Below are 27,866 nucleotides of genomic sequence, written 5' to 3' on the forward strand. Positions count from 1 at the left end.
AATATCAAGACCGGGCTCTTCCAGGACAGCAGCAGAAAATCGTCGCCAGGCCTTCTTCAGACTGGTCTACAGTCTCCTCACAGGTCTCACAGCTGCACAGGAGAGTCTTGGCTCATTCAGGTTTCTCCAAGATCTCTCTAGAGTGGGTGCAGGGATCCTCTTAGCCCAAAAGCCAGGTAAGAGCAGAAACTCCCACTAGCCAATAGCAGAACTAGGTCCAATCAGGACCACTGACTGGAGCAATTTTGCATAACACACTGAAACCAATTTGTGGATTGGGACTAGACAGTCCCAGCACACATCCTGCCAGCAAACACACATAGCCCTCATATAGCCTGCCAAAAGCCTGCTTTCCCGGGAACTGGAAGTCCATATAAGGATTTTCTTGGCCTCCAAGGTCAGGAAGGCGGCTAAAAGGCAAACTGGCCAAAGGACAAGCGAAAAACCTTGTGGCATGGCCATGTTTGGTCACTAGCCACAGTAAGCAGCCAAACCCAGTAAGGCTAAAATGAAAGCACCAAAATAATTGTAGCAAGTCACTGCTGCCACCAGCTTGTCCATTTAGCAACCTAGAGTAACCAAAAATCCTCAGAGTGTTAGTCTAGGGCAAAAACAACATAAGGGTGCCCCATTGAACTGCATTGTACAATGATGAAAGTTACCACAAATGATAACAAGTTACTAAAAGTAGTAACCAAGTAACAAGACTAAGGGAAACAATGTTTCCCAGTACTTACAGTTTGAAGGACAGATCAGTTTCCCCATAACAGATAAGCAAAAGACAGTGTAGTGAAGCTTAAAGCTTCACTGTACAAAGTACAGGTCAGGATCAAAAATAAAATTAACACGTGGGGGTCCATAGAAATGGAAGGAAAAGTGCAGTAAAGAGAAATCTTTCGCAACACCCACTAATCAGGATGATTTAATTTTAGCCTGGCTTGCCAAACATTTGTCATCCTTGAGGGACTTTATTGACTTTGGTAATGCCTCACTGGTCATGGATGTGTGCTTTCAGCTCTCAAAATCAGACTTGACCCAGCTTCTTATAAAAACCTGCACTGGACGCCAATGTCCTTGTTAACGCTGGCCTGGCCATCCAAGATAATCCCCAAAAATTCTTAACGATAAACCTGCAGAAATATCTGGAAGAAAATGAAATTGATATCTTTCAATCTGGTTTCCGGCCTGGTATGGAACTGAAACCGCGTTAGTCGCCATTTGGTATGATATCCTCAGGCCCGCTGACGAGGGAGATGGAGTATGTAGTCATGCTTGCATCTGAAAATATCAGTGCGAGGGACTAAATGCTACCACAGACTACAAAAATAGGTCTGGTTATTAGACACATTTTTAAGTTGGTGAGATTTCTTTGCGGAAATGCACGCCCATGCAGTGAAAGATTGGACATTTTGCATTTGGCCTCATACCTGGAGTCTCCACCCGCTGGTAGTGGTAAGGGTTCACACACACTTCATCTTTTTTGAGATTGAATGCATATTCACAGTTTTCAATTGCTTTAAGTTCGTGATGACTGTGGAGATCAGGCCAACGCCAAAGTCGACAGTAAATAACATGTGGTAACCCTTTGCGATGAGATACTTGAAGGCGGCCATCGAGAGACCTACAAGGTGGGAGGGAAAAGTTTTTAAAAAAAAGAAAACATTTTATAGAATGAACCACAAGCACAAACATTGTTTTTAGTGTTCATTCAAAAGCATAAGATAATATCTTCAACAGTAGATGCCTGCCCAAAAACAAAATACCTGATCAGTCTTGCTCCCTCACAGACAACCATTCCACTGCAAGCAACAGTAACATCACACGCTTAAGTGTCAAATACTAAGTGCAGTGAAAAATAAGTAGGTAAAAAAGCTAATGATTTAGGAAAAAGAAAACAAAAAGCAGTTGGCAATTTGGACTGTTAAATACTATTCTTGAGAGATGCTTTACAGTCATGCAATAGAAGTAAATGAAGGTACAGTTTGAAATGCATTACACAAAGCTTTGAATGAATAACAAAAAACACAGATGTGAGAAACAAATATATTAAACTTTCCTCTTATTCTGTATAAATTATCCCTCCCAGCCTCTCAAATTCCCTGCCAAACCAGCCAATCAGCACTCATATTCCAGGGTGGAACAAAATGGTAGATGTATGGGGAAACATTCAAACCCAAAAAATAAATTATGAAAAAGGTTTAGCAGTGTTTGTTTCTTGAATGCTCTCATCTGGCTAATCTGAACCGATCTTGTGACACCATGTGTCCAAAGACTGCAGGTGAATGAACAGATGCAGATTCATGGACCGGACACATGAATATATATTTTTAAATTAACACAATACAAGCTAAGCCAATTTGTTTCCAAGAAACAAAAACCAAACCCCAGCACCTTTAATGGAGGTAAGTTACTTCTGATAGTTAATTCAGACTTTATCATCCATAACACCACCACGATCTCTCAGGCACAAGAGAAAATCGTTGCCTAAAAAAAAAAAAAAAAAAAATCACCTCAAATTAAAAACGGGAAAATCCCAGCTTGGCAAAATACCGGAAAACATAAAATGGCCCAATTTCAAATAGTTCACTGCTTAAGAAATTTCATTGGTCAAAACATCAGCTGGTAAAATAACTGTTTGCAAAAAAAGGCCAGCAAAATTATAAAAATGCTGCACCATATGCTTCACACATAAAAATCATCCTACGACCAATTAGCAAAAACATCCCAACGTAGAACGTAAACCACCCCATCACCCAGAGCGCTAAAATGTGACAGAGTGCAGAATATTCACCTGGTTTGTTCAGAGAAGCTGTAAAGGCCTGTTGTATCCCACTGATCTATGGTATTTGGTGTACTCAGTCCCCAAATTTCAGAGCAAGTGCTGTGCATAAATCGAAAAACAAAAAAATTGATGTGAACATGGAAGCATGGTTATTCAAAATACCATGATGTAAAACATGAAAAAATGTACAGAATTCTTCCTTCACATAGAAGATACCCAGGACTGAGGCTGATGACACATCAAGTGATTTAATGGGATATGTTCTATGTGAAGGATGCCAATAAAATGGAACATGTGACTCAAGATAAACTGTGATAAATGTTTAGAAAACAGAACACCTAGGATCTACAGAGTGAAACACTCGATTGTGATCCTCAACAAGTAGACTACCACAAATCAAGGGTTTTAGTACGCATCATACACCAATTCACACAACGTTTTCGTCTATAAACAAGAAATGGGCAATATGTTTCTAGAGTACAAAATGGCTAAAACAGGTCCGGTGCAATTGTAGCCCAATTTTAATGCTAAATAAAGATACCCACTGGACTGAACTTCTACAATTAAGCATCTTGTAAAACACACTTTGCTAAAGGAACTTGTCGAACAGCTTTTAAAGATGCCACTTCAGAAGGTAAAGGTCTGAAAGCATGCACACAGCACAGGGAGATTCCTAATGAAATTAGCATATTAAAATGTTCCACAGAAGAGGCTGGGCAAGAAGCTATTGAATATGAAAAATGCTGGAAATGGATAACTCCACAATGAAAAAGGATGTGAGCAAATGAAGCGCGTTGAAGGACAATGTTGGAAAATGTGCAACATATATGGGGAACATGAATTGCAGTCAACAGATGAATTCAGCAACTAAACATAAAAGTATGTAATCAGGCCGACTATCTGTAAACCAAGAGGAAACGAAGAACATCTGGAAAACCATTAATAAGAGTTGGCAGACAGTGCGTTTCTCAAAGAGACTGGATACTGCAGCATAGCACCCATGAAGCAAACTTCAGACAGGACTAAAGAACCTGTGCCTAGATTTAAACAGCAAGAGGACAGAACCAAAAAAAGCATGGCAAATTTGTAACAGATCATTGTAGGTACATGGTCAGATTTTAATTGTGTGTAGCCATAGTTCCAGTGTGGTGCTAGTTATATGCATATTTTTTTAGCCTATTCTGATCCATTGCTACTTACCCAATACTGGCTGCTCAGTGGAGAAGGGGTATCCATGTATGCAATCACTGGCATTACAATGGCACCATTTTAAATATAACATTTAAAAAAAACGTCAAGTTACCATGTATTCTTGTGTCCTCCCCTCAGCAAACATGTCCCCATTTCTACGGATGTCTTTCGAAATCTATAACACCACTCTTGTCTTGCTAAAATGGAAATACAACAAAACTTATACAACATTAGGTGAACAAGAGTGTTTAGAGTGGTGCAAGTTGTAGGACTCGGTGTAGAAAAACATGGCAGTGGTCTAAAATACAAAACTCAATTCCGTCCATTTTGTTGGAGAAAAGGGAATTTGTGTTACAGTGCAGATTCAAGGTTTAATACTAGATGTAATCCTAGTCCATTTATCCCTGTAGTAAACGGAGCCCTCCGCTTTCTAAAGATTTAGTTTTGTCCATGCTTTGTCTAAATATTATTTACTATAAGGGATAGTAAAAAGAACCGATGACCAGACTAGAAATTGCATCAACCAGTAAGCATGAGCTAGCTCTAATGAACGAGGAGCTTGTGCAGGTCATTCAACCCCAATTTCAGCTCGAGACATACCACATCTTGTACATTATACATACCATGATGCTTGACGTCTCTTCTACTGGACTCTCAATGCTCCTTTGCACACATTTCCAAAGTCATAAGGTCCCATGTAGACTACACAAAATACCCAGGCAACTAACAAGAACAACACTCAGCTCAGAAACAAACACCCAAAGCAGACCTACAAATGTTAGCTGGTAAGACGTCAGCACCCCTGCTGGACTTAAGAGTTATGCGCTGCTCTCTATTAATAGGACATGGTAACTGCAGCCCAGATCGAGGATGGTAGACAGGGCTGACAAACCAATTCCTAGAAGATCACAGTCTCAGAGGTATTATTAAACAACTGCAACCATCCCTATAAATGGCCAGTCAAGACACAAGACTCCGAGGAACCCTGGTGCAGGCACATGCTTTGCTCCCAGAGGCACCACAGTTCAAAACGCATCCTAACGGAAAAGTACTTTTAGTTCCTCACATGTTTTCAGTCCATAGAACATGGCATTGTATGGCCGAGGAACAAGTAGATGGATGGGTGAGTGCTCTGGTGTTCGCTTCCGCATGGCTTAAAACAAACATGTCTGGGATACAATTACACAGTGGCAGTAGTGGCAGTTGTTGAAGGCTTAAAAGCCAGATGGCCCCTGAGCTAACCAGGCCAGACTGCCACTATATACAGTAGGAAAAACACTAACCCCCATTTCCCAATCTGCCCCGACAATGTTTGTCATAAATCTGTCCTTCACAGAATCTAGTGAAAAACCTGCAAAGGGCGAGCAGGGTTTATTTTCTCACTATATTCTGATAGCGTGGGGCGCCTTACTGGGCAATAGGCTATGTTACTGTGAACTCAGATTAAGTCCAACAGGACAAGGCACAAACTCCCAGTGAGTGGCCTTTTAGACATTAAGATGGCAATGCTACTTTATTAGTTTGGCCACTCCATTCCCTTACCTTCCGCTACCAAAAAGATTTCACCTTTACAGACAGGCTATACTTGACCAAGTTCTTGGCTGAGGCTTGGCAGTTCCAAAAAGCATACAGATGCCCCAGCAAACAAGCTACCACATTTCTGGGATTGCCTAGCCCCCATCGCGCGGGTCTCATGCATCCAGTGGTCCGCTATTAGATACTCAATGTAAAAACGGGTGATCTGCTGGAGCATAAGTGTATGTTCGATCCTCACAGCGCAGAGAAAAGGACTGAAAGATGGGGGTGGCACATAGGAAGGCAGGGCTAAGGCAGCACAATTCCCCCCCCCCCCCTCCCCCAAGTAAAAATAAAATGACAACTTATGTTGGTATTACAAAAAAGTGCTCCTGTCCCGTTCCGATGGACGGAATGTCCAATATGTATGGAGGAAAGGGGATGGGACAGATGAAGGCAAGCGTCCCCAGCCAGCACGATCCTCCCCGCAATGAGAGACAATGACTGACTCTCCCAAGTCGGGAATAAAGCCAAGACAGAGTGCGGGTGAGCTTAAATGGGAGTTTATCAATCAGAATAGGGAATGCAAAGAACTCTGCAAACTCCGAGAGCGCTCTGTCTGACAATAGCAAAGACAGGCGTATTTATTTACAAAAAACGTCATCAGTACCTATATACTATAAGGGGCACAAGTTCAATGGGATTGGGTGGCGATGACTAGCTATAGGTGCTGCTGCGATGTGGTTGGCCTTGGCTGGAGGACGTCACTGGTCAGCCTCGTGGGTTGGGCTGGGCCTGGCAGGTCGGCTGAGTTCATCCGGGAGGTGTTGTTGTGCCATTGTGGCCAGTGTCAGAGATGAATGTCTCTTCCTGACTTATTTGCCCTATGCCATGCACACCGCAGTCATTCAGTCATTGCAATGTTATCTTCTTTAGTAAATCTATCAATAGGTTATTCTACAGGTTAATGCAACACAGGAGGAATGCACCTTGTGAGGGGTTTGATGGTGATTTATCCGTGCATGGTTACCAGTGTCCTGTTTGACCGGTACCATAGGTCGTGGGGCTAAGTCTCCGGGCATGGGACGGGCGGTACATATATATTATGTATAGTTGCATTCGTCCTCCCCTGTACTCTAGCAGAATTAGTTCAGTTATGGCGCGGGACCGCGGGGTGTACGGTTTTCAATGATACATATGGAGAATAATCCCCTGGAATGCTTTTTATCATTTGCACACCCCTGCAGGGGTGTGAGTCCTTAATTGCTGGTGTCATGTAAACATACGTTTCTTACAAAAATTACACAATTTTACAGGCTTCTTTAGTAGAAGTAGTTTTATGGAAAGGATACACGTATTACAAATAGCTTTTGACATTCGCATTTGGGTATTTTTTTCTGCCTTCATCAGATGACCATTCTACAGTTCTCCCCATCACCCAGGCCTCGCTGACCGGGTCATGCTGGGAGCAGTGATACACTGTGGACGGTGAAATGTTACAGTGTTAGTATCTTATGCTAGCTCATGTCCGTTTTGTTCGTGGGAACGGGCTCACAGCGGATCTGCCAGGGTGCTGCGGCGACAGGGATAATTGAAACTCTCCGAGGGTGGGGGCCGCGCTACAGTGCGCTGAGCTCACACCATCTCTGATAGACAAAATGGTTTCTGGGCCTAGCTAAATTCAATACGTGTGGGCAATGTCTTCAGCAGGTGAACCCTCCACCACCTGGGCCCAGGTGGTCTGAGGGGACGCCCAATGAGCCATGGCCCTCACCTGGGGAGGGGATGTAGGCAAGGAGGGTTTTTTGGACCACTCCTCCCCTACATTTCCCCCCTTTCGTTACTTAAGTAACGAATTCTTTAACTCATTCAATCTCCTACACTCTTCTTCGTCCATAACTGCCTCATCCCATGCTGGTGTGCCTTTTATCGGCATCCAGGCTCTGCACACCCCCCTTAAGCTCTCACCCCTCCTAGCATATTCATCTGGGGTACAGGTTAGGTATATACATCCGCTATCTCCTTCCAAGTCTACCCACACCTCCTGATACCATTCTAGTATACGGGGCTCTCTGATGGTGGGGTGCCATAATTTGTCTATGATATCCTTGTCATGATACCTGGGCACTAGCCGATACCTGGGTGTATCAGTTCCGGTTTGTACCTGCACTTCCTGCATAGTTTGCATTGTCCGACGGGTGTTGCCCATTGTCACCATCATTGCACCATTAGGTACTGCGTTAGCACAACATCGAAGACCCACCTGGCACATGCAAAAAATTAAAAGGAGGAACACCACAGCTGGCATCAAAAATTTCACAGTCGTTCCAAGCCATGAGGGGACCCAGGAGAAGATGTTGTCGAACCACGTACTGTCTTCTGCTCCACCCTCCATTCTCATTTTTTCTCCTAGGTTGTGTACTGCTTCGATCACATGGGACAGGGAGCCGTTTTCTGCGTCTTCGGAAGGTACGAAAGTGCAGCAGGCACTTCCAATTTTTCGGCAAACACCTCCATCCATCGCCGTCAACAGGTCCAAGACATACCTGTTTTGCATTGTCATCAGCCGTAAAGCCCTTAGTTCCACTTTTATTACGTTGAACCCTTCTTCAGTGTCATTTGCCAGCTGAATCAATTCCCAGCGTGTTATCTGGAGCCATTTTGCGTTTGCCCTTGCTTGGACACTTGAGATGAGGGAGGCAAAGAATGTTTCTGCTGAGCTGAATAATCGATATCTGTCTGGGATCTGAGCCAGCAGTTCTGATGATGCCTTTGATATGTAGTTTGATGCTCGTTTGTTACGGGTCAGCACCTCTTCCTTGCTCCCGGAAGACAGGACATACATCCGTGACTCCGCAGTCGGCTGGGCTGCACTCTGTTGTATGCGTTCCTGTGTCTTTTTGCTCCCCTCGATGTGGCTTTCTGGTATTACCATTAGGGCTGAGTGCAGAGTGGCCATTGAGCAGCTGCCACTCCATGACGGGGGAAGGTGCAGGTATGCCTGGTTGCCGCATACCCAGTACGTGTCCATCAGGGCCGCTGTCCCTTTTCTCAGATCTGGGATGGTGAGGGTCTTGTTACAGTTCTTGTTTGTCCCCATGGAGGTTTTCCCCTCTCCTTTAAAACATAGTTCATAGTCTATTTCGTTCTGCAGTTTGAAGGGTTTTTCAATGGCGGTCACCCAAGTTAGTTTTGAAATGTGTTCCTTCCATACTGGTGTGCATGTTTCTTCTATCCATTGCAATTTCTCTGGTGCCACACCTCTCAGTGCTTCAGCTTTACACATTACTTCTTCATCCTTCCACTTGTTGTCCGAAAAAAGTGTCCCTTGTATTACAAAAAATGGTTCCTCCAGACATACCACCCCTGCCGTCTTCGGGTAGCAAGTTTTCTTGTTCTGCAGCATTCTAAAAGTAACTCCATGTGCCTGGAAGGTGTTCTTAATCCTGCACAACGTAAGATGAAGGAGACACTGGGCATCTATAATTGGCAACTCTTTGGGTAGCAATACTTTTGGTGTACCTGAAGCATGGGGAATGAGGGAGCAGACATAGCAGCTCTCGTTTGTTGTTGGTTTAGCTGTTGCACTCATATCCGCATACCATTTATTCGTCTGGTGGGGGTGTCGTGGGTCTTCCATTCTATCTAATCCTAACCCATAGTACTCATCATACTTCCTCCTTTCCGCTCCCCTTTTTCTTCTGTTATTTATTTTCCTAATGTACTTCCCGGCTTCAAGGGTGACAGACACAGTAGACCCCCCTTTCTCCTTCCCATCCCCCTTCACCCAATCATAATATTTCATGTGTTGCTTTCATCCTTCCATTTTCTTCCATTCTATTATTTGACAATGTGTCTGTAGCTATGGGGCAGGTTGGCTGGTAGGGGTGTTATACAACCAGGATATGGCGGAGGGGTTTCGGTCGTTTAAACTGTGAGCATTGTAATTAGATAACTTTGGCGATGACACTGTTATTTTGCATTGCACCCTGTAGCTCTTCGTTTTTTATCATGACAGTATTGGGTGGTGTTGTATAGTAACCCCATACAAGTTTCGTCCCATACCAAGAAGTCACCTTCCTTAGTATTTACACTCGTGGTTGCATTACTTACAGTAGTGCTGTTAGTCCCTCCCCCCTCGTTTATCTCGATAGAGATAAACGCTATTAACCAGTATGTAACCAGGCCAAACATTAGTGTAAAAAACAATGTAATACACACTGATAGTCCACATTCATACGAATATCTGCATTTCTCAGTTAACCACTCTCTAACTCTAGTAAGTGTATCCGTTGCAGGCTGCCCGTTAGATGCCATGGTAGTTCCTGTTCGAGATATAAAAGTGCATTAAGTGCATGAATGTAAACATTTTGTGGGCAGTGCCAGTTATATATTGACGAGGAATGGAAGCGGGTAGGGTTGCGGGGAAGGGTATTCACAGACAAGGGTGTAAACACGTCATAATTTGATCACTTCATTAATTACATATAAGTCCACCAGATAAAAAGAAAAAAACGATTTTTTTTTCTTTCCAGTAACATCTTAAAAAGAATGCCAGTATACTTATCAGTCATTTTCCCATTCAGGTCCGCTACTGTCACACATACACAAGTTCATATTCAAACATTCTGCTCAGCTGCATCGTTTGCTTTTGTCTGTGCCTCCTCATCTACCTCCTCTTGCACATTACTTTATGCTTTTCGTACATCTGTCAAGTGTACCCAGTATTTTAGGCCCTTTACTTTTACTGCCGTGGGCGTGCAGAACACTACCTCGTATGGGCCATGGAACCGTGGTGCATTCCATCGACGCACAAAACTCCTGACATAAATGAATTCGACCGGCATCAGCTGTAGCTGTTGCTCAGACTCCGTGACAGACCCTGTTATGTTTCCCCCCTCTCGTGAAGGGTGGAGAGAGCTGCTTTGATATTGCGCGCGCTGCCCTTGTACATTTCTTCAAATAGTCTGTGAACTCTTCTCCCAATATCGCGGCGCTTCTGTGTGCGTCTGAGTGTTCGCGCAGTGGAGAGTGTGCTGTGCACATTCGTCTCCCAGTCACAATCTCGTGCGGGGACAAATGGTGGTCTTTGCTTGGCTGATTTCTCAGCTCAAATAGCGCAAGGAGCAGACAGTAAATCCAATTCTTTTTCAGTGAAAAGCATAGTTTTGATAACCTGCCTTTTAACAGTCCGTTCATATTTTCCACTATGCCATTACTTTGAGGATGATAAATCGAACACAATTTATGTTTTATTACCAATAATGTAGTAACTTCCTTGAAAAGCTCATTTACAAAGCGAGTGCCATTATCTGAGCGAATAACGTCACAAATTCCCCAGCGCGGGAACACTTCCCGCACTAGGAACTTTGCAGCGCTTTTGGCATCAGGCCGTGCACATGGTCCTGCTTCTACCCACCTTGAGAATGGGCATACAACCACGATCATGTACCGTGCTCCATTACACCTTTCCCCCATGTCCGCGTAATCAATGTGTAGCTCTCTGAATGGGCCAATGGATTTTGGAATTGTTCCCCGGAGCGTGCGTAATGTCATTCCTGAATTGTATATCTGACATGTTGTGCATTCCATCGCTAATCGAGATACGTGCTCCTGGAGACAGGGCACGAACCATTCTTCCTGTATTTCTGCTGCAATGTGCTGTTTGGTATTGTGTGCAGGGAAGTGTAGTTGTTGAAACGCAATTTCCAATAACTTGATTGGCATTACCACTTTCCCTGAGTTATTTTGCCGCCACAGTAAGTCTGTCGCCGACTTGCTGCACCCTCGTTTTGTCCACATCAATTTTTCGTCTGCACTAGCTCCTTCCTGTAATTCTAGTATTTGTGATATAGGCATGTTGTACCCTTCTGGGAGCTCTTTGTCTTGTGCTGCAGCATGTACTCAACCTGCTTCATATTTCTGAAAATAGGAAGCCTCCTTGGCGGCAGCGTCCGCTGCCGCGTTTCCCAAAGTCAACGTCTGTGTTGGATGTATGTGCTTGGCACTTCACTATTGCTACCGCAGTTGGGTTTTGTAGGGCCTCAATTAACTCTTTCAACAATTCTGCATGCTGTACTGGTGTTCCGTCTGCCCGTCGGAATCCCCTCCGCCCCATCTCGCTAGACCTCCATGTACTCTCGTCGTCATGTAAGCTGAGTCTGTATATATTGTCACTGCGCAACCCTTTGCTGCATGTAGTGCTTCTATGAGCGCAATCAGTTCTGCTGCTTGTGCGGAGTAATGTGATGGGAGGCGGTACTGTACTAGTGTTTCATATTCACCGTCTTCTAACCTCACCACTGCCATGCCAACATGTTTTTCTCCCGTGTCCACATCAATCGATGCAGACCCATCCACAAAGTACACTTTTCCCTCGCTCAGGGCGTTCTCACACACCACTGTGTCCTCCCCTCGTTCTCCTGTGTAAGTTGCACAATCGTGGTCCTGCATGTCCTCTAGTGTGCATGCTTCTGTAATGAATGTTGCGGGGTTCACTGTCTTGCATCTCACCACATGGATATTGGCGCTAGACAATATAATCTCGTAGGCTGTTGCCCGCTGTGTCGTCAGTGTGCTTTTTGACCTCTCAAGTATTGCAAATAGTGAATGTTCCACAAACAATGTCACAGGGCATCCCATTACTATTGTGGCACTTTTCTCAATCGCGAACGCGGCTGCAGCGAGTGATTGCTCGCACGCGAAATGGCTTTGCATCACGGCATCTAAAGTACCACTATAGTAAGCCAAAGGCTTGTGTCCTAGGGACGTCCTTTGTGTCAGAACAGCTGTCATGAGTGTTCCCTTGCAGTGTGAGAATAGGTCAAATTTGCGTCCATAATCAGGATTTGCTAGCACTGGAGCGCTTGAAATTAACTCTTAATGATTTGAATGACGCGCTCATTTCTTCTGACCATTCTATTTTTTTATTTTCCTGTTGGGCTTCTTTGAGTGCTTGTAGTAGGGGTCTTGTGTATGCTGCATAGTCTAATATCCATGCTCGGCAATAGTTGCACATTCCCAAGAATTTCTGCATGTCTTTCACTGTTGTGGGTTCTCCTGATTTTATCGCTTCTACCCTGTCGGGGATTATTCTTTTTCCATCTTTTGATATCAGCTGTCCCAAGTATAAGACCTCTGTCAGGCAGTACTGTAGCTTTTCCTTGTCTACCTTGTACCCCTTATTGGCCAATAGAGTCCGGAGCGTTGTTGAATCCTTTCTACATGTTTCTTCGTCTTGTGCACACACTAGTAAATCGTCTACGTACTGAATGATCGTACTCTCAACTGATAGGTTTCCCAAGTCTTCATGCAATATGCGGTTGAACATGCTTGGGCTCTCACAGTATCCCTGCGGTAATCTGCAGTGTTCATATCTCTTTCCCCCCAGTGTGAATGCTGTCAGGTATCTACTCTCTTCAGCCAGGGGGATTGAGAAAAATGCGTTTTTCAAGTCGACTACTGTGAAGTGTGATGCCGTTTTTGGGATGCTGCATAATATTGATGCAGGGTTCGGGACCAAAGGGAATTCTTTCTGAATTACATCATTAAGGGGCATAAATCCTGTATCATCCTCCAAGACCCTCCTTTCGCTTTTTTGATTGGATAAATACATGTGTTACATCGAGAGTTTGAAGGCACTATTATCCCTTGTACTAGTAGTGCCTCTATTGTCTCTTTTATCCCTTGTTCAGCTTTACGGGACAATGGATACTGTTTCACTCGGGGTAGAATTGCTCCTTGCTTTAGTCTTATTATTACAGGTTGTACTCCATGCAACAGCCCTACATCATGGGGGCCTGTTGTCCACAAATTATTTGGTACGACTCATGTCATCAAAGAATGACGGCGGTGCTCCTACCACTGCCATCAGTTGAGCGGGGATTTCCCTAGCTTGAATCAAAATGTCACAGGGCATCGCTATTTCCATTACAATTTCACCATCCCCCTCTGCATCTGAAAAGAGATCCTCATCTGTTAAGTCTCTTAGGGCGATGTTGACATTCGTGCACAGTACTGTACGCCACTCGCATCCTTCCATATCTATTCCAATCACCGCAATCCTTTTTGCTGACACCTGTACAGCGTGCAAGTCTAATGATACCACTGACCCTGGTGCTGTGTCGGGGCACACTATGGGGCGGAAACGGAATTCTGCTGGAATCCTCCAATCCATCTTCCTCAGCTCTGGAACTATGAGGGCCAATGTCTTTAGCCCTTCAATAAACATTTCCTCGTTTTTCGGCAAACCTCGTACTTCTTGTGTGGTCGTGTGGGCATGTACTACCAACATTGCACGCAATGGGCATATTCCAGGTGTTGAACACACTATACCTCTCCCAGTGAATGATATGGTCATGTTGAGTTTACTCAGGAGATCCCTTCCTAGTAAATTTATTGGTGAGTGTTCATAATACAGTAAGGGTGTCTTTACAGTCTTCCCCCCCCACTGTTACGTCCAATGCTTCTGTGTAAGGAACTTCAATTACAGCCCCAGAGAACCCCTGCGTCTCTAACTTTCGGTTAGATAACGGGAACCGGCCCTCCCCGATACATGATTTCTCCGCTCCCGAATCCACCATGAATATGAACTTCTTGTCTCCTATCTGCGCCCCTACCAATGGTTCCTCTGCTGCATCGTAGGTGGTAGATAGAACTGGACACGCAAGTGTTCTTTGTGGGCTGTCCTATGCAGGGTGTCTCATCGCCCCCCCTTCATTAAAGACACTTCCTGAAACTACTGACACGCCGTTGTAAGGTGCTGGTGCGGGGGCCCCGTTTGCTGCTGTCGCAAAAGGGTTGCCTGGCGTGTACAACAAGTTGTCATTGTTTTGTGGGTGGTTCTGTGTTCTATACTGGTGCCCCTGTTGCTCATTACCTTGGCCTGGGTTTCTCGGTTGTTGTTGTCCCATTGGAAGACCATATGGGCTCCCCGGGTGGGGATGGCCATACTGTTCTACCTCTTGGAACCCGTTGTTGGGTCTGGCTCTGCACTCCCTAGAGTAATGCCCCCATCTTCCGCAGTTCCAGCAACTCCCTTGTGCACCTCTAGGGCCCTGCCATCCATTTCCTCCCATTCCCCTGTACCCCGGTCCACCTCCTCTTCGGCCCCTGTACCCACCTCGTCCCCCTTGAGGGGTCCACTCTTGCCACTGCGGACCTCCGCCTTGCTCCTGCTCGTTCCACTGCCGCTGTCCTGCTCCAGCCCAATTAGTTGCCATCCTTCCTTGTATTGCTATCAGCCCCTCCTCCTCCTCATCTCCCTCCCTGCTGTGGGGGAGTGCGGCTACAGCCGCTGCGACCTTCACCAACTTTGTCTGCACTAGTTTTGCTTCGTCTGCCAATCTCTTCTGCGCCACCTCCTTCTCCCTTTCCTTTATTCTCTTACAATGGTGTACTATTATGCTCTGGATCTCAGGCCATCCCTTTGCTTCAAAACCTGCTATCTTGTCGAGCGCCTTTTGCACTTCCTTTGGGAGCCCTCTTTTTATAATGAAGTAAAATAAAGATGTCGATTGATACCAGGGCGTGCCCGTTTCTGTTCTCCACATCTCTTGGACCCGAAAAATGTAATCCATAGCCTCCTCCCCGTCATTCATTGTACACTGCATTACTGATTGTAAGTCTGGCGTATCTGGAAACGTTTCTCGCAAGGCATCCCACACCCTTGCACGCACTGTGTTAAAGGAGGCCCCGTCATGGCGGTCGCAGTCTAATGTTACTCCCGGGAAACCGGCCTTGACCCATACTCTATCAGCCTGATCCCCCACTGCTGATACAAGCAAGCTCTTCACATCTCCTATTGCTAGGGGTACCCCGGCAGTGTGTTTCTCGAAGGCGTATATCCACTTACTTGCCCCTCCCGATAACGGGGGCAATAGCTTTAATAAATTGGCTTTATCCATCTGAGCCCATGGGATATAATTCGGCCTCCCTCCTCCTCTATGTATCAATGGGAGCTGTAGCCTTCCTTTTGTCGTCGCATCTACACCCGTTTTGGCTGCCGATGTTCCCAGTGATGCCATTTTCCCCACCCTGTTCCTTAATCGCCCCGTCCACTCATCATCATCCAGTGTTCTCATTGAACATGTACCATCCACCCCTTCACTTCCCCCTCCCATTGCCATGCTCAACCTGTCGCTTTCTTCTAAATCGTCCCTTATATCACATAGTAGTTCCTCTCTGTCCCCTATAGGCCTTTCTTCATTATCAATACCTCCCTCTCGTGTCCCTACTTCGATTATTCGTGTCGGTTCTTCCTCAATTCTGAACAGTATCTCACCTTTTTTCCACCCGTCTTCAAGTGTTCTATTCTCACTCGGCGCTCTAGACGTGCGCCCTGATCTTGCTGCATTAAGTGCTGTTTGTTCACATATGTCTTTTATCCTTGCGAGCTCATCTTTCGCTATTGAGAGCCTTGATTGTAAATCATCTGTTAGCTTTTCTATGTCCACCCTTTGTGTACATGCCTGGGCTCGCTCCCTTGTACTTTCATATGGCGGGGGTGCCGGTGGGGTGTAGTAGTTGTCAGGGGAGGGACATAAGTGGGGTCACTGTACCCTTCTGCGGGGACAGGCTTGTTTAATATCGGGTACAAGCTTATTACCTCTACTTGTGGCTCTACATCGGACGATTCTTTACCATCTTTCTGTATCATCAGTGGATTGTCAGTGGTGGAGGGAAGGTCAGGATTTAATGCTGGTGCTTTAGGCGGTGGTATCTCTTCAAATAACCTCCAGAGATCTAATATTTCCCTCCTATTGTGCAACTGCTTCCCCTTGTATTTCAAACAAATGCATGTGGCCACCATATACAGAACACTTATCAAATGACCCTCCCTCGGGCCATATCTGGGGTAACCCCTCTCCCTTCAGCTCTGTTATCCACTGGTCATGTTATTTCTTAATTCGCTCCGCGTACCCTGGTAGGTTCTTACAGATATGTGATAAGGGTGTTTCGGCCCCCATCTTTGTGTTTTCCTAGTACTTGTCTGTCTGTGTGTCCACAATTACAATGTAAACCTATTACCAATATGGGTTTCGTCTTCTACTTCACATTCAATAATGGGCTCCTTTGTGCTCTTCCCCCTGCCTGCGCAATGCAAAACTGGCTGTAAACAATCTCTATGTTATTCTCTTTGGGGGGGGGGGGCACATACAAGAGCAAACCATCAGTGATTTTGACAATATTAACCCGGAAATCAAAAAGGTACACACTCACTTCACCTTGTCATTTTTGTCTTCAAGAAGCTTTATCCGGCCATACTTAACATGACCATTCAATTACCATACATTTATAACCATTTTACACACCCACAGCACCAAATTGTCTTCCGACGCATACGAGGTGCACACACCTCTCTGTAACACTATTCACAATTCAAGCTGCCCTCCCTTTCCTCCCTAGCCGGCTGTCCCTGTCCGTCTTATTCAGATATATGGATGCGCATATATATATATATATATATATATATATTGGTCTGCTCTTCCCTCTTCTAGTAGGACTATCTCTCTTTTACTTCCTGCCTAACGTTTTGTACTGATCTCACTTTTAATTTCCCCCAACCCTAAAAAAAAGAATAGAAAGAAGAAATAGCAGTCACTAATATATTCTCCGTGTCCCCCTTTGCCAGACACTTTTATCTTATTATCCACTTCTTCATATATTCCCAGTAATAGTCAAGATAGCACTATGTGGCGCCGCCTTCCACCCCCTTTCGGAGCTAGGTTCCCGTCACTTTTATCTCTTATTCACCTCTTAATCCATATGGCCATATGCAAAGAAAAAGCAAAGAAAGTTTAGGATGATCCTTAGTAGATCTGCGTACCCCCCTTTTCTATCCCTCTTCGTTCTCTGTCCTAAATTTCTTCCTCCACTCCCTTTACGATCGCTCGCACTCAATACTCACGTGCCCGTCTTGAACCGATAGTCTCCGAAACTGGGTCCGTCCAGGCAGTGTTGCCGTCCGCTCAACAGTCAGCCCCGGCTCCGGCGAGCGGTACTCAAAGGGGATTTTTCAACCGGGATCCCGTACCCTCTCTCTATTGAGTGCGCACTTCTTAGTGTACCGGTCGCCGTTGGCGGGCAGCCTCCCGGAGCCGGCGCACCATGCGTATCCCTTTTCGACCGGAGATTCTCGTGCCAAAAGGGGACGGTAATGTTAGGTCGGGAAAAAATAATAATAATAATAATCACGCTTTCGGGGTCACCACTGAAGGCAAGCGTCCCCAGCCAGCACGATCCTCCCCGCAATGAGAGACAATGACGGACTCTCCCAAGTCGGGAATAAAGCCAAGACAGAGTGCGGGTGAGCTTAAATGGGAGTTTATCAATCAGAATAGGGCATGCAAAGAACTCTGCAAACTCCGAGAGCGCTCTGTCTGACAATAGCAAAGACAGGCGTATTTATTTACAAAAAACGTCATCAGTACCTATATACTATAAGGGGCACAAGTTCAATGGGATTGGGTGGCGATGACTAGCTATAGGTGCTGCTGCGATGTGGTTGGCCTTGGCTGGAGGACGTCACTGGTCAGCCTCGTGGGTTGGGCTGGGCCTGGCAGGTCGGCTGAGTTCATCCGGGCGGTGTTGTTGTGCCATTGTGGCCAGTGTCGGAGATGAATGTCTTTTCCTGACTTATTTGCCCTATGCCATACACACCGCAGTCATTCAGTCATTGCAATGTTATCTTCTTTAGTAAATCTATCAATAGGTTATTCTACAGGTTAATGCAACACAGGAGGAATGCACCTTGTGAGGGGTTTGATGGTGATTTATCCGTGCATGGTTACCAGTGTCCTGTTTGACCGGTACCATAGGTCGTGGGGCTAGGTCTCCGGGCATGGGACGGGCGGTACATGTCTTTCTGTCTCGTTAGAAGTTATTATGAATGGGCTGTTGTGTGTTACCACAGTATTGGGTGTCTTCGTTCAGCGGGTCATAAATCTGAGGTGTTCCAGGGGGTTGTGGGGTTTACGAGGGGGCGCCTTGGATTTGTGTGTTCAAGCGGAGGTTTACTGCTGGGCTGTAAATAATGCAGGTGGCAGGCCGTGGCCTTGGGTGCTGTAGCGGGGACTACAAATCTTTGAAGCGGCTCCAGCCTAGTTGGGGGAGGTGGAGCAGCGTGGCGCAGGCCTTAGCTCTCTTATTTGGCAGACTTTGCAGGGTGGGGGGGAGGGGGGAGGGGGGAGAGAATGGCCTTGCACATATTCACAAAGGTATTTTTCTCGTGTTGCCGACTTTCGATGAGATCATCATAAACATTTGAACATCCTTATAATACTCATTTGGATCACTTGAAAACATACATTTCAACTCACTACATGTCTCTCGAATATAGCCAGTCTAAGCACCTTACTAGTACATTATATTTTAACAACTACAGCATTTAGTAATATGCATATATATTTGCATTACGTGAGGTAGTAGTGTGGTTGGTGGAGCATAGAGGACGAGACCCGCCATTGTACGCGGCGGTAATGGCATATAAGGGCTGTAGATATGTACACATGACTGGCGCATTTGCCCGCGTCTTTTCACACGAGCCTTATGTATAGTTGCATTCGTCCTCCCCTGTACTCTAGCAGAATTAGTTCAGTTATGGTGCGGGACCGCGGGGTGTACGGTTTTCAATGATACATATGGAGAATAATCCCCTGGAATGCTTTTTATCATTTGCACACCCCTGCAGGGGTGTGAGTCCTTCATTGCTGGTGTCATGTAAACATACGTTTCTTACAAAAATTACACAATTTTACAGGCTTCTTTAGTAGAAGTAGTTTTATGGAAAGGATACAAGTATTACAAATAGTTTTTGACATTCGCATTTGGGTATTTTTTCTGCCTTCATCGGATGACCATTCTACAGTTCTCCCCATCACCCAGGCCTCGCTGACCGGGTCATGCTGGGAGCAGTGATACACTGTGGACGGTGAAATGTTACAGTGTTAGTATCTTATGCTAGCTCATGTCCGTTTTGTTCGTGGGAACGGGCTCACAGCGGATCTGCCAGGGTGCTGCGGCGACGGGGATGATTGAAACTCTGAGGGTGGGGGCCGCGCTACAGTGCGCTGAGCTCACACCATCTCTGATAGACAAAATGGTTCTGGGCCTAGCTAAATTCAATACGTGTGGGCAATGTCTTCAGCGGGTGAACCCTCCACCACCTGGGCCCGGGTGGTCTGAGGGGACGCCCAATGAGCCATGGCCCTCACCTGGGGAAGGAATGTAGGCAAGGAGGGTTTTTTGGACCACTCCTCCCCTACACAGACTATGAAGGGGCAATTGACACTTTATGCCTGCCTAGTAGCTTGCAATTTGAACTTTTTGCCCAATATGAACAGAACACTGTAAACCTCACATTCGTATATATTTGTATGACAATCATGGGTAGTCAAAAGTACTATAGCGTAGCTGCTGTAAAGAAAACCAGATTGTTCTAAGCCACATGCCAGATCAAAATAGATGCACGCACCAAGCAGCGTTTAACATTCAAAGATGCTACATGAGTTCCAACACATTAGACTGCTGGAAATAAAGCAGACTTACCCGTGACAGTGCCTCCAGTCCAAATCTCGACTAAGGTCTATTTCGTAAGAATTGGCATGCTTAAGAGGCTTGTGAAAAAAGCATTGGCAAAGAACCATTTTTTTCTTTCATTATTATTATAATACAGCATCCTTGTATTATAATAATGAAAGGGTGCACTATAATAATGCACCCTTCACCACATGTCGCGTCTTACGGCGCCTAATCCTTGTAAGAAAGCAGAGCATTGTGACCCCAACTCGGGTGTTAACAGATCTTGGTCTGAGGGTAAGGAAAGGTGGGGATGGAATAAAGCTGGGATAGGACAAAAGTGATGGGAAGATGATAATGAGAAATGGAGAGGGGAAAATAGGACATTCTGCAGGTGGGGAACATAAGTGAAAAAGCGTGGTGGGAAATGGTTGTGCGTGAGATAACCGACAGTCGTTATCAGTGGTAAGTGCATAGATGTGTTCGATTTATGAGGATTGCATAATCGAGATCAGTTAAGTCTGGGAACTAGATCAAGTTGGTGTTGGCTGTGTGATGGACTTGAGGTGCTCAAGAGTGCTCTAGTATTGCAAGGGCTTTTACAAGGGCGATTTGTACCACCACCCCTGTTGCAGGGGACAGCAGCGATTTTGTCAAGCCAGAAGAATAAGGAGGCCGCACCAAGTATAGGACGTGTAAAGAGGAGTGCGTGGGAAAACAGAAGAGTGGGGGAGGGGTGAAGTTAAGAGTTCTGTCCAGTGATGTTCATTTTTCACAGCAATCTCTAAATTAAGGGTTATCAAATGAAGCTAGGCTGGGACGCAGAGTATTTTGCAGTAAGGCAAGTCTGTTGAGGGATTGGGGCAGGGGGCTCTGGCTCTCGATCAGCTAGCTGTATCTAGCCTGCTACAATGTATTTTAACATAGAATGTCTATCCTATCCCACAGGAAGGAATATCATTAGTATGGGTCTGCTATGTGTGTTACAAAGTGAGATTACCAGCGATCAGTGGAAACGTAGGGATGCAGTGCCTGGAGTGAAGAACAAGTTGAACATAGTCCTACGACTCTCAAAATTGTCAGTGGAGTGATTAAATGCTAATAGTGTAGCTTGATGTACAAAACTAAAATGGGTATAGCTTCTTGCTCCAAAAAGGATAACATTGTAAAAAATTGTCAAAACGTTATATGTGGCAAAATATTTTTTAATGAGGAAGTCGGAGGGGTGGGGGGGCAGTGCTTGCCGTGCTAACGCAAACAGCAGGAGCTGCCGAGCGAAGGAGGCCTGGGATGCTAAATAAAACCCTGGAAGGAGAGTAAACCAGGGATCGGAGAAACAGAGCAGAGACCCCCCCCCCAGAAGTGCTGAGAAAACAAGGGAAGGAATCGCCACTTTTTGAATTGTGGTCCAAAAGGGAAGCACCATACCCTTTTCTGAAAAGTGGCATCACGGGTCAAGAGAAATTGTAATGTGTTGTGTAAATGGAGAAATCTCAAGGGAAGAGCCCTACCGTTTGGGATTGTGGAATATATGAGAAGTGATACTATGAATAACCAGAAAGACTCTGGGGGAAGGGAAGGCCCCTTCTCTCGTGGAACTATATTATTTTTTCTTTTCTGTACTGAGCTATAGTATTTATGACCTGCATTGAAGTGCTGCTCAGTTAGGTCTGGTATGCTACACCAGGTCATCTTTTAAGCTGTAGAAACGTGTAATATCTTGTTCTGCTGGGATCAATGTTTTCCTTTCCCCAAAGCTAAAAGCACGATACTACCTGAATCTACCAAAGTACTACTGCAAGTACTCATTCAATACTAGAGAGGCGGAGAGAATATGGATTTCTGTTTCCTTTTATACTAGCTGGTTAGGTCAAGCTCTATTTTATTGAGTTTTCATTAGAATGTTTTGCTTTGAATATCTAAGTCTCAAGTGCTTTTGAAACAGCCATATGAAAGCAGGTAGCAACCCCCTGAACACCCAAAAAATAAACAAAAAAATACAGCAGAAGACTTGGAAATATAATCCGCTAACTAGACCAGATACCCCTATTTTGACCCAATAGTCACATGATGCCCTCTATTAATGGCAGAGTAAGTGCAGCCCAGGGTGAGAAGGCTAGTCAAAGGAGGAATTATATACATGGGCTCCCACAAGGAGGCAACAGTCGACATTCCAGCCTGAGTTTAATGTGCCCATATTTTCTTCCAGTTTTCCCCCATATATAGAACCTGGTCATTCAGGGATTAGAGGAGCAAGTAGAGGAGCTTTACAATCTGCTTTCTTGGCCACAACACGCCCAAGCTCACAATGCAGGGAGTAAATGCCAATTAAAACCCCTGCCACAGTTAAGCTTCTCCAGCTCTCTCCTTTTGGCAATATGCTCCATAGAATATAGGAGTCCAACTATCAATTTGGTCCATTTACACACACAGCTCTTGGAAAAGTTTTCCTGCTCATGTCTACCTGATCACCTCACCCTCCATCCCAACTATCTACCAGACTTTGCTCCTTCCAACCACTAAAAGTTCACATCATACTCCCAGTCTCTCTGAGTTTGGCATCAACGCTCTTTTGCCTATGGCAGGCAGCACAGTACAAATGCAAGATAAAAAAAAAACTTGCACTAGTCTCTGGTTTGGAACCTGATCCCCAGAGCCATGCATCTTAAGAATCATGGCTACCGACAACAGTCTCCCAGTTATATCTGCCACGTCACTATGTCTAATGAAAGCATTTGTTGACTTATTCCCCCAAGCAATTACTTTTGTCATGGCCGTTTTTATCGGCTCTAGAACCTCTCTAATAATTGTATCTAGCTCGTCCCATTGAGCTCTAGAATAACTCACCATTATTGCTGTGGCTCTCAATTTTTAGGCTGCAGTAAGTGTCAACCTTTCTGCCAGAAGCAAACCTATTTTCTTATCCTATTTTTTGGCTTTTCCTATCTGTTGGAGGATATTCGTTTACCGCCGATATATAAAACGAGTTACTAGCTTATATTTCTTCTTTTCTTTCGTTTACTGGTTTCGTTTTTGCCAGGTTAATTTCGGGTGTCACTCTTTTAGGATAACATTCAAAAGTGGTATGGAGTATGAGGCCGGTTTTTCCTCTGGTTAAATATCCACAATGAAATCAGATTCTTCCTTCGATTCGCGTTTGGATATTGAACTTGCCTGCTACCCTCTGACAAGTTAAGTGTACAAAATATATCGTTAATACCCTCATTTAGTATTACTTCCTGACCAAGGACAGCTCTAAAACATCAGTACCTTTTCAGTAGTCCCTTCTGAAAAACAAATTCCTAATTTTAGTCGTTTTTCATAAGCATTCACAAATGATTAAATTTTACTGATATTGGAGTTGAAACGCTCCCTTGACATCGTTTTTCCCCATGGTTCTTGTCCTATGATGTAAAGCTGTTTTAATTAGGCATTTCCTCCGCCAAGTCGTCCTCCGACTCCAAAAATGTAATGAGCCCTTTCTTCTGCATAATGGATGTAAGTGCAGGGTTTGAAATTGGTGGAAGCCATTTAGCTTGTGGGTATAGCATACACAAGCATGGTTAGATTGATACAGACAGCTACCAGGACTTGCTACTGGCTACCTACACCAACTGTGCCACACAAAAATACCTCTCGGACATTCTCTATATGGGCTTTGAACACTTATTAAAAGGTGATTTAGGATACTGCAGACACGTGGCAGCAGGGATAAAAATGTGACTGGAGAGAGCAGTGCTCAATGAAAAACATGTAGAGACGGGTTATGGCTGTTGTAGCAAAGATAGTAGATAAAGAATTGAAGTAGCAGCAAGACAGAAAAAGTGAAAGGAAAGAAATGGACAGATGAAAAAGGAAAAAGCAATGTAAATAGGAATTCAATGTAAAAGAACTGCAAGGCAAAATGGCAGTCAACGAGAGCAGTCTAGCAGTATGGCGTTTATAGCATATGCGTTTCTGAGTGCCTGCCAGTGTTTGAAAATGAGTGTAACCATGCTTTCTATAGTGGCTACGATGCACCTCTCACTATACAAAAAGAGGTTTTATTTCAATCTTTGCATTTATTTTAATCTTCGTGTTTTATTCATTATTTTTAGACATTAAACGTTCACCATCCCGAGAACAAATCCACAAGAGTTTAACTTTAATAGCTCCCAGGTCCCTATGAGTTGCTTCTGATCAGAGAAAGTTCCGACAGCAATAAGCTACATTCAGCTCCTGCTTCATGATTTTCAATTTCGATCCCTGAAGCACCCCTTCTTCTAGTGAACTATATGAAGACGTTTTTGTAAGATTTTGGTGTCGAACCATCGCTATCTGATGATATGAACTCTATGTGTTGGCGCCGACTGATCTGCATTTGTTTTTACATGCAATTGAGATTTTGTTTTCATACTTGATGTTGGTGTTGTGTGCTTGATGCAGGCTTAGTTTGTGTTGAGTTGAGTGAGCTGACGTTACCCTGGGGTTGGCACTGAAGGTCGGTTGTAAGGAAGCAATAATTTGCATCTCCTTTATTCATCTCCTCAGCATTGCTTCCAAAGCCGATGCTCCAAGGCATACAATAAGCAATGTTGCATAGCAATTTGCTATACAATTCTGTCGTTTTGCTAATTAAATTGACACTTCTGTAGCACAACTAACGATTTGAATTACATTTTGCAATGAAAGCACTGCTAACCCTGCATTCCTCTTGCCCTCAGGGCGCACACTGCCTTCTTTTATCTGTTCACTGCACGGTCAAAGGGGCATATGGAGAGTGCAGCAGCAATTATCTCCTCTAATCTTAAATGCGCAAAAGGGCTGTGTGGGAGTGCTAGGCAAGAAAAGTTCTCTTTTTCAAATAATTGCAAACCAGAAGCAATCTGGATGGTCCTTTTATTAAGCCAACTCCATCCTGTCTGGAAAAGACAAGTATGCGTTAAAGACAGTCCTGCAATTCCATTCTTAAAAATTTAAGTTGTTACATAATGCATAATGACTATTGCTACTTTAAAACACTGCATTGTGTCCTGTTTTTCATTAAGGTTTAGGGTACTGTATCTAAATCCCAGTGTAAGCTACATTTCATTTTGTTAGGGAAAGTGGGTCATATTGATTGATGAGTGAATACTTGAAAATGTATATAATCACACAGCCAAATGCCTTTTATGGCAAACGTAGCTCTGTGACCTGTTGATGGCATTTGTACAACTGGTGCTCAACCCGAAGCATGGTCCCAAACTCCTTGACATTCTATCCCATCACCCCTTTGCTTTATACCAGATACCCTTAAAGTGAGATTTCTGCAAAACTGCAATATTTCACCCCTTTTGCCCAGTTCTCTGCTTGCTATGCCATCCACTCTGCTCATTCTTAGTTTCTTTCCTCTTACATAATGAATACACAAATCCAACTATATGTGTACGCAAAGTAGTGATCAATAGTTCCATCCAGTCTCTACTTCTACAAATCTACTGCCATACCATACAATGTAGTTAGCCTCCAGAGCTGCTTGTGTTCCTTTACGATTATAATTGCATTTCATAATAGCACCTTTGTTAGAGAGCTGGCCAATCCGGAGCTCGGAATGCAAGCAGAATCTTCAAGTAGCTACCTGCATCTCATGCCAGGCCCCTGCGCCTCTGCAGAGTCTTCACCCTGTTCTATGAGGCAGGGCCCCAGGTCAAGTCTCCACTGGAGTGCCAAACCTCGATGCCCTGCCCACACACTACCTTGCTCACCTGCAGGTCCTGGAAACAGTTTTTTCCAATCGCGGCCATATGGGTCATTTCTTCTTAAGAGAAGCATAAATTGCGCAAAGCCTTGCTCCCTTAACAAAAAAGCATCAGAACCAGAGATGGCGGCTGAGTGCTAGTAGCGATAAATACCAAGCATGATGCCCAGGACGAGAATGCTTTGCTTGTGCTTGCCCGACTCTGGTTTGAGGACTGTTAACGGCCCTCCCTGCCCCCAAAACTGGTACTTAAATGCTATATTTAAAACAGTTATCAATGATATGCAAGGGCCATCCTGTCCACCTGAAGCAGACAATTACCCTGCCTGCTACAAAACCATACAGCACGCTTCATCTCAGGCTAGGACTTTACTCAAACATTGTGAACTTTGTTTATGAAACGTCTGAACTTCTTACACACCAAATGTTGGGTCAAACATACAAAATACGGGGCACTGCCCTGTGCAAGACCGACTACACCTAGCTGCACAGAGCCTTGCACTGAAAACTGTTTTCAGAGCCTGTTTATCATATTTATGAATGTGTGTCCATTCATCCAGCTAACCTTCCACATTTTACAGACACTCACCTCACTGATGTCTTACTTCAATGGTACACAAAAAAACTATTGTTGCTCATTTTATGTCTTGGGTACACACAACGTTTGGTGACATTTAAAATAGGAGTACAAAACTGCTAAAGTTTGCTAATCATGAAAATGTTAAATAGCAAACTCTGCTAACCAATTTTTTAAAACTAACATATGCCTTGTGCTTGTTCTTAAAGTTTGAGATCTGCCGCTGTAGCTGTAGATTCGCCCATGGATGTTTCTGCCAGCATGTTTACAGCCCTGTCCTTTAGCATCTTCGGTTTTAAGAGACTACATGCTCAACACAGACTCAGTGTGGTCCCTTGAAAGACAGCTGTTCCACACCAAGTGTGTGTCTTAACAAGAGAACTTAAGGTTACACGATGGACAGAACTTAAAGGAATATTCTCCATGGGACTCAAAGCAGACTAGTGAGCTGCTATTGTTAAAATTAACTGATTTCAATGGCATTCAGTTACCAAGAAAAGAAAGTTACTCACCATAGTGACTACAATACCTCGAGTCCAGAGCCCCCTTTCATACATACTTTGAGCATTTGTCCAATATTAGTTCTTCTAATTTTTTTACACTTGGTCCGGCGCATGTGCAGCTATAGCCCCGGTTTCCCCGAGCCCTGAGCTCACAGGGGCCATATTTCTGGAAGGCTACTGGAGCCGCTTCAGCCCTCGCTAAGTGTGCATACAGAATTGAACAGTGAGCCTCAGAGAAGCAGAAAAATATCCACCTGGAGATGGTGGCCTTAGGTACTTGTGCACCTCCCTTAAAGTTGCTAAATGTGAAAAGGCTTGAGGATGATCTGAAGTCCTTTGGTCTCCTAAAATAGAACATCCTAACATCCAAGTTATGGAGGGGACTCTTCATCAGAATATAGTTCAAGAAAAAAAAAACTAGTAAGAAATGTGTTTATAGAAAATTCTGTAACTACTTTCGACATAAAGGATGGGTGTGTTTGAAGGAAGACTGTCCAGATTAAAAGTTGTGAACGGGTGTTTAGCGCAAATAGTCTTTCACTCACTCTTCTCACTGAAGTTCTAGCAACAAGAAAGGCAACCTTCCAAGATAACAGTTCAGTAGCATTAGACGTCACGAGTTCAAGGGATTTCTTACAGATTGCACGAAGAACCAAATTAAGATCCGGTTATGATATAAACCACAGAGCATGTAGTGGGTTTATACATCTTCTTTATTTAGGATAATAGAAGACATACCCCCCCGCACAGCACTTCCCTCAGCTGCTACTGACCAACTGCAGTTCTAGGAATCCAAAACATATGATACATTCTGAAGATAACAGTCTTCATGGAGTGTTGGCAACACAACACTCCATACTCCGTAATGAACATCACAACAAATCACTCTTTGTGGAGGGAATTAGACAGAACGGTAAAGATGACAAACGTCATCAAAATGGCACGTCACTACCAGAATGGTCATGGAAAAAGAATTATTCTTAACGCAGATATGCAACCGGGCCAAGAGATCTCTGCAAGACAATCTGAATCCCATTTACAGCAAAATTGGATCTGAAGAAATAA

General features: G+C 44.5%; 1 protein-coding gene across 3 annotated transcripts in view; it reads right to left on the bottom strand.

The window, feature by feature from the left end:
• Positions 1–27,866, bottom strand: part of SMAD2 (SMAD family member 2) — a 357,823-nt gene that overhangs the window by 196,646 nt on the left and 133,311 nt on the right. For 2 of the 3 annotated variants that reach the window (XM_069626941.1, XM_069626942.1), the window contains exons 3-4: positions 2,792–2,881; positions 1,428–1,621 (exon numbers count right to left, since the gene is read on the bottom strand). In XM_069626941.1, coding sequence (XP_069483042.1) covers positions 1,428–1,621; positions 2,792–2,881 — 284 coding nt within the window. The remainder of the gene's footprint in view (positions 1–1,427; positions 1,622–2,791; positions 2,882–27,866) is intronic. The other variant, XM_069626943.1, reaches the window with a different exon arrangement.

Source organism: Ambystoma mexicanum, chromosome 6p (assembly GCF_040938575.1).
Source record: "Ambystoma mexicanum isolate Mex_15411 chromosome 6p, UKY_AmexF1_1, whole genome shotgun sequence".
NCBI lineage: Eukaryota > Metazoa > Chordata > Amphibia > Caudata > Ambystomatidae > Ambystoma > Ambystoma mexicanum.